The sequence below is a fragment of the Cryptosporidium ryanae genome (assembly GCF_009792415.1).
Source record: "Cryptosporidium ryanae isolate 45019 chromosome Unknown contig_119, whole genome shotgun sequence".
NCBI classification, from domain to species: Eukaryota; Apicomplexa; class Conoidasida; order Eucoccidiorida; family Cryptosporidiidae; genus Cryptosporidium; species Cryptosporidium ryanae.
The window spans coordinates 1-7,687 of NW_027125523.1; the positions used below are offsets into that span (position 1 = coordinate 1).

Below are 7,687 nucleotides of genomic sequence, written 5' to 3' on the forward strand. Positions count from 1 at the left end.
CTGTCTAATATCCTCCCAACTCAAGTGATCACATTTTTTCTTGTCATCAATATCGCAGTTCGCGTACCTCTCAAAGGCAATCAACAACCTTTCGTAATCAAGTCCAAGAATGTTAAATTCCCTTCTTCCACTCACCTTGTCTACGTACTCTTTTATGTCGTTTCGATACCTCTCCAAGGAAGACCTTCCTATTGTGGTCCTGCTTATCGGATGCGAAAACAGCTTGCTCGGCAAGTCATATATAAAGTCCTCCGAGTCCAGTCCCGCTGTCTTTCTCCCATTGGCCTCTCCCCCAGGGCCGACATTGTCAACCTCGGCCAAATACTTGTCTATGTTGTCAACCGTAAGCATTGGAGAACTCGAGTAGCAATACAAATCGTGTTTACTTATCGTGCAGTCCGGAAAAGAAATGCAACTTATGCGTCGCTCACTGCAGTTGTAGTCCCCTCTGTTCAGGGAAACACACCACCTTGATATTCTGCACAGGGGAGATATCGTAAAGGCCTTGTTTCTTCCGCAACTATCCTCGTTTCGCTTTGAAAAATTAAACATTGAGAAGAAGGAAGACATGGNNGTCGTCTCTCGCGTTGATCAACACATTTCCCCTATAGTACTCCTCCGTAAGAATGTCCGTTATTTTTCTAACAGTGCTCTGAAACCCGTCCTGGAACTTCAAAACCGTTCCCATGTTTAACTTGTTTTGCTTCTTTAACTCAACAAATTCCGGCATCATTGTGCCCAATGAAATGTTAGGATTTAGAATCAAGAGCCTTAATATCGAGACCAATATGTTCGGCGACTTCCAGTCCCAAACCGGAAGGGACCTCGTAAGCAATACTCCCCATACGTGACTGCCTTCTCCCGGTATGATCTGAAGCGGAAATTGTCCAGTCAAAAGCTCGTATATGAAAATCCAGTCTGAAAGGTAAACCGGGGCGGTGCCATTTGTAACTCCCCCTACGCCGGCAGCTCCTCCAAATCCGCCCAACAGGCCTCCGCCAAAGTCAGTGGGCTTCGGGTTTTCAGCGTTAGAACCGAGGACGGAGTCAGAGAAGCCGCCTCCAGTCGCCTTTTTATCAGAAACGCCAACAAATCCTCCACCTGCCGTCAAACTGGAAACCGTGCTCGAAATGGCATTAGATATGTACTTGGTTAAACCTGAACGACTTAAAAACTTCAGAATGAACTCAGTAGCGTGCTCGCCTGAAATCAAAGACTCGTACTCAATAACAGAACTCCCTTGTTGAACAAGTGAACTTAACGTGAACTCAGAACCCTTCCTAAAGGCGCTGCTCGCAGACGTGATGTTGCTTTTGCTCCTGTTTGAGCCTTTCTCCTGAATCACAGGTGGCATGTTCAAGGTGCCTAATGTGTTGTGCAAGTTCTCCCAAAGAGCAGATATCGGATTGTTTATGTTTTTTACATCCCTGCTTATAGACCCACCCAAGCAAGTGATGTCGGTCCAACTGTCAAAGTCGTCTATTTGGGGTGTTAGTGGACTGAAGACCTGAAACTCCAACATTTCTACATCCTTGCTTATTTTTTTGCTGGAGTCCAACTGTCTTTGCTTCTCGGAAACCGCAGTTATCAGGTTTAGGCGATTGTTTAGGTCGGGATTGTCCCTTATAAAGTTCGGAAAAGACTGAAGAATCTCAAGCTCCTCTTCTATCGAAAGTCTACAATTCGCCGAAACGCCTGAAAACTTCTCCACGTAGTTCTCTATATCGGAGGTTATGTTCCACTTGAAGTTTAAATCCATCTCCCTTGAGTGGGATCTATACAAGTCGCTAGCCTTCTTGCTCCCGCCTCCAACTGGGACGGACAAGTGTTTTATACAGTAAAGCCACATCTTCAGTCTGCAGGCGTGCGCGTCCGGGTGGCAGTCCCATGCATCCCCCAAGTTGCCAAATACCTGCCAAAGTTGTCTTTCCTCGCTGTTCAATTCATCATCAAACGAAGAATTTCTTCGCTTATCGAAATATCCACCGGAGTTTTCAATGTCTGAACTAGTTGCTATGTCTAGAATAGACAAAACTGCCTCGAACTGCTGTTCTAAAAACCTCCAAAGCATTAAATAAAGGCCTGAAACCACTGAATTTATGAACAAAAACGACTTTGAGGTGTGGACCGGATAGAGGTAGTGCTTGGTTGGTCCTAGCTGGGAGTGCCACACTTTGTCTCCTCTGTCAAGCACATATGACCCCTTGTACAAAAGCGAATAAAGGCCACAACACTCCTTTTCCCTCCGCTCATCTATACCAAGGCCCGATTTTTCCAACAACAAAGTTGGTGCTCCGCCAACTAACGCCTCCCCGGCCTTCTTGACGGTGTTCTCCACAAAGCTCTTGGTTGTGTTCCCGATGGCCGACATGCTTGTATAGAACAGACTCTTTGCCAGAGCAGAGGCCATGGTAGATACATACTGCCCGGGTGAGGTCGTCAAACTCTCAATATTGTCACTGATCAAACTCGCGTTTGAGACTATGGAAGACAGAGGATCTATGTTCATAGAGGATAACTTCCCCAAAAACCCCTGATCCCTTGAACTCGATCTCGAGAAGCTTTTCTCGTCTTTATTTCCGCTTGAATCAACTATGTCCTTGGCGACGCTATTAGAAAACATCGGAGGTATAATTATTGGCTTGACTGTTGCAGGAACAAGTATGAAAAAGTCTCCGTCATCGTTTTCAAGCAATATTGAATGAGGAAGTCCCCTAAGCAATTCACAAGTCAAAGGGTAGTCGTAAATGTTCCTCCAGCTTATGTACAGCCCGCTGTGTTGTTCACACACATATCTTATCGCTCCCGAAACGACCTTGGAGGAGGTTATACCGCTCGGAATGCTCAATATATTGTTGCTTCTGTCCCTTTCCTTTCTTGTAAAGGCTAAATGGAGTCTCGGAAACTCAATCACGTCTAACCTAAGGTCCTTGGACAAATTCTCCTCCCCCAAATCTAACTCACCTGCGCAGTTGTCATTTGAAACGGAGCCGTAGCTGTCATTTGACCACAGCAATATGTGCGACATGTCCTCGAGTCTTTGCAAAGTCTCGAACAAAAGCATCATTTCCCTAGATTTACCGTAAAGCGTTTGAGCATTTATCAGTGTTTGAACATTCGAGAAGTCCTTGATGCTTCTTCTTTGAACTATTGAAATTCCGTCAGATATCAGTCCGTATCTGTCAGCCGGTTCAGATGTTCCGAACACGAGTATATCTATTATATACAAATCGTCTTCCCTCTCTGACTTTTTACCACAGCTGTTGTTACCTAGTTTTTTTCCATCCAGGAAAACATCGTCGTTCCAAGTCCTGTCGGCAGTCCCCCTCTCACTCTTGGGATAACCCCTTATATTGCCGGTAACTTGGCTTTGCCAAAAAATATGCGTTTCCAAAAACACCTGGGGAATCAACCCGAGCAAAAACCTTGGCGGAACGTACATTTCAGTTCCTATCGGATCCTTGTAGTAATCCCTCATGATCACCAGGGACTGACTCGGCCTCCTTCCCCTCTTCAACGGAAAACCAGACGCCAGCGTAAATCTCCCGTTAACGTTGGAATCCAAACTCGAAACGCACGCTTCCTTTAAAGTCGCATTGTTTCCGAAAAATGAGGACGCCTTTGTCGAACCCGACTCTGTGCTTCTCGATCCAAAGCCGTCGGCAGTAAACTTCTCGTCTCTGGTGGTTAAAAATGGGACTATAAACTTGCTCTCAAAAGACCCCAGGCTATAAGACACATTCGAGGTGTGACAAAGTTGTTTATAGTATACTCTCCCCTGCTCCACTATATCGTAAACCATGATCACAGGAGGAAATCTATGTATAACTATCTCCTTCAGTGAATGGGTAACTATCTCAACACTTTGAGATTCAAGCTGTGCCTCCCTATCGTCACCACCGAGTCTTCCCACTCTCGCTGCATTGCCTTTCAAGTTCGGAGACTCGGGACCCTCCCCCGGCTCGTACAAAGGATACAGAAACTGCATTCTAACCACGTTTGACAAATCCGGTGGCTTGTAGATTCTCCTCTTTGGTGCTCCTTCTGCGTCTTTCCCACTCACTCCCTTGTTTGACGATAAAAACCCATCCTCTCTGTCCTGGATGTATAAAGTGGAAACGCCGCTCAAAAACAAGGCTCTCCAAGGTTCAAATAGGTCCCTTATCCACTCAATCTCCTCCGGCAAATTGTTTTTGTTGTAAACGGTTTTAAAAGTTACCTTGTTCGTTCTGTGATAAGGCTCCCATCTGTACAAATCTATTCTGCTTCCTATTAACTTACACCAGTAAAGATTCTGCGTATTGGCTATGTCGGCACACTGGTATTTATCGTCGAACCTGCTCTCGCAAACTCCGCATTCCTTTGATTTGTTCCTCTCTTTACTCACAAACTCTTCCGACTCGCAAATGACTGATTTGAAGTCCTCAAAGTCGCGTATCCAGCTTCCCAGCACCCTCATATTGTTGTTCTTTAATGAAAACAACGAAAATTGAATGTTAATCTCAGTCTCTGTAGTTATGGACAGAACCGTCTTAAACCACTCGTTGTACTCTATTCTCGAACTTTGATACTTCAAACAGAGAGGCATCTCTGCGGCCGGACAATCAGTTTGTGTTCCATAGGACTGTCCATCACTCATGCTCATAGACGGCTTCTTTAAACGCCACCAGTTGTAGAATCTGTAGGAGCTCTTGTTCGCGCCGCCCCTCTTGGAAAAAGACTCTCTTCCCATTTTTCCGTTAAGTCTTTCTGCCGTGGATCTAAAGTCCCTGCAGCTCAACCAGTCGTACAAATCCGGTGGTATTTCGTTCAGGGGAACAAACCTGCCTCCGCCACTTATGCTCGGCAGCTGGATCCACTCTCTTGTAGTCGGTCTTAAATTCTCGCTCCCGTTGTTCCCAAGTCCATCTACGTTAAAAATCCCTATAGACTTAACTGCAATTGCGGCCACTACAGAATCCAAAACTATATTTGCTTCCCTAACATTGCGAGACAGCCACTCTATTATTAGATGCCTTGTCCTTGCTTGAATTGAAAATATCTCTAGATCAGGCACCCCCAAAACGTTATTCACTGTATACCCCCACGGATTCGAGATGTACAATGTGGAATTGACATGATTAAATCCGCTTGAAACACCTGCGCCTCCAGCAATCCCAATTCCGTTGTTTCCATTAAAATTGCCGTTACCGGAAACCAGGCCAGCACTCACACCTATGTTATTATGGTTGTTACCGTTACTACTGCCTCCGCTACCGCAACTGATACTGCTTCCAACAGTGTTTGTGTTTTTGTTGCCGTTCCCACCCACGCTGTTCTGAGACAACCCATGATTGTTTGAACTCCTTTTATTTTGAACGCCTCCAGATGCACTGGAAACGTCGTCAACGGAATAGTGAGTGTTTAAAAATAATAACGAGGATACCAAAAGGCTCGTTGAATGCGCGTCCAGCTCGGAAACGTTTTGTACATAGCCGTAAATACAAGCAATGTGAGCATACATTACACAAAGAGCCGGTATATTTGTGTCCCTCAACTCCTTGTGCATCCAGTCCATTATCATTTTCAGATAAAAGTTCTCAATAACATATCTCAAACGCTTATAAGATAATTTCAGGAGCTCGACCTTCTTTGAATCGGCAAACAACGGTTCAAATCCTCTGCAAAAACCGTTTATCCCCGAGTTGCCGTAAAACATGTCGCTGTTCGCTACAGTACCTTGTTTGTCAAAGCCATCAATATCGGAATTACCAGCAAACACTTTGCTCCAATATTCATAATAATTAATCAGGTGCTTGGTGTAATTCGAAATAACAACAGACATTCTCAAAACGAACAAAATTATTCTTGAGTTTGCCCCTGAAAACGATCCAGTGTCCTTGTCCAAGGCAATAAGCATAATCTCTTCAAGCGACTTAAATATTGGATTCGGAGAGGTCAATAATTCGTTAAAAAGCAGTCCCGCTGGAGTTGATATTTCATTTCCACCCTCAATCGGAACGAGAAGGGTTTCTTTAAAGTCGTCATTCTTAGCATCCAGTTTCCCGGGAGAATTCCAGACCCAGGGTTCGAAAAGAGACACCCAAATAATGTGCTGAACAGAGACGGAGGAAAGCGAGTTTATTCTGTTTTCGTCCGCGAAAAACTGCAACATAAGGGGAATTCTCAAGTAAGGCGTGGTTAAATACTGAATGACGCACTCAACCTCACTTGGAAGCAGGCTTTCGCTCAAACTAGGAAGAGTTTTAATATACAAAACATCGCTTTCGTCTACTATGTTTACGCCAGGATTGGAATTGGCTGAGGAGAAACCATCGTTGAGGGAGAGATCACTGTTTCCAGAGCCAACACCGACGCTAGAATTGTAACTGGAGGAGGATGATGAAAGCGAGGAGCAAATTACGTTGTTTTGGACCGCGAGCATATCAAAGGAATTTACGATAGTGTTAGGGTCCGTTAGCCTGTTAAAGCTTTTAACATAGCTTTTCTCGTTGGAATTTGTGAGCCACCCAGTAAAGGATGACCAAAGACCCTTGTGTTGTCTGCCTTCATTTCCTTTTGAATTAAAGAAATTACACTCCAAACTCCTGTCAAAAGCCTTGACCGTAACCAAGTCTTTGTTTTGGTTGTATGCCCAGGTGAGGTGTGCGTTGTGAGAAGTCCAAAGAACGGAGGAGTCAGGACAAGAATCTTGATTTAGAGTAATTAAGAACTTGAAATAAAAAAAAATGTCTCTAATGTAGTAAAATTCTGGAATGATTTCAACCAGTTCTTTATTCTCGCCCGTGTAGCAATAAGGCACTGAATAGCTTTTGTTCTTGCTGTGATCGTCCTTTACATGTGTTGAGTGATTCGAAAATCCATAGTCTGTCAAAACCTGCATTATTAATTGAATAGTCCCCTCGTCAATAACTCCAGGTTTGTCCTCAAAGGAGAAAATTGGCATTGAACCTGAGCTACCTTCGAGCTTAAAGTGTTTAATCGAATAAAAGTAATCAAGTATCATTGATCTCGTCGATACCGTTGCAGGATCTAAATATATACCTAAATCTGTTATTTCCTGAAAATTAAGAAAATCAGTATAAAACCATATTCTAGGACCGAGATGATTGCCAGTCAAGTGAACCGATAGTGGCGATTTAAAATCTAAAGTGGAGCATCTTGAGATATTATCGGAAATGCAACATATTGAACCCATTGTAACGAGTCTGTCATATTGCGGTATTCTATTGTTAAAATTGATTGAAAAAGAGCACGCCATGAAGTGCCTCGACACACTACACAAAAGATCCAGCAAGCGAATCTGTTGAGACCTGTATATTTTCGGAACGGAAACTGACCAGAAACATAATTCACTCTTCCTAGGATGGGACCAGGGGAGCGGGATTGGAATAATGTACTGAAATATGTGTTGGATAAGTTTGAATCTAATTAAACAACTGTTTTTGGTTATATTTGTTTGATTGGACAGCAGAATGCAAGTAGATAGGCACGTCTCCAAAACAACAACAACGTCCTCTATGCTTTTTATTTTTCTGTATATTGAGTTTAATTCTACAGGAATCTCAACAGTTGGTTCAGTTGAATCACCAGCCAAGGACATCACGTTTGGGCCGTCCAACCTAAATTGACCAAAATTTGAAAAGCTTGAATGAAGACCCAATACCCTGATTGAATCAGATACAAG

At 43.7% G+C, this 7,687-nt stretch overlaps 1 protein-coding gene across 1 annotated transcript; it reads right to left on the reverse strand.

The window, feature by feature from the left end:
* Window positions 1-20: 20 nt before the first annotated feature.
* On the reverse strand, window positions 21-7,666 carry FG386_000256 (EF hand family protein; the record flags this gene model as incomplete). The annotated part of the gene is made up of 2 exons (XM_067339410.1): window positions 21-534; window positions 599-7,666. Coding segments are annotated over 2 exons (7,582 nt in total), but the record flags the coding sequence as incomplete, so codon positions are not given.
* Window positions 7,667-7,687: the final 21 nt, after the last annotated feature.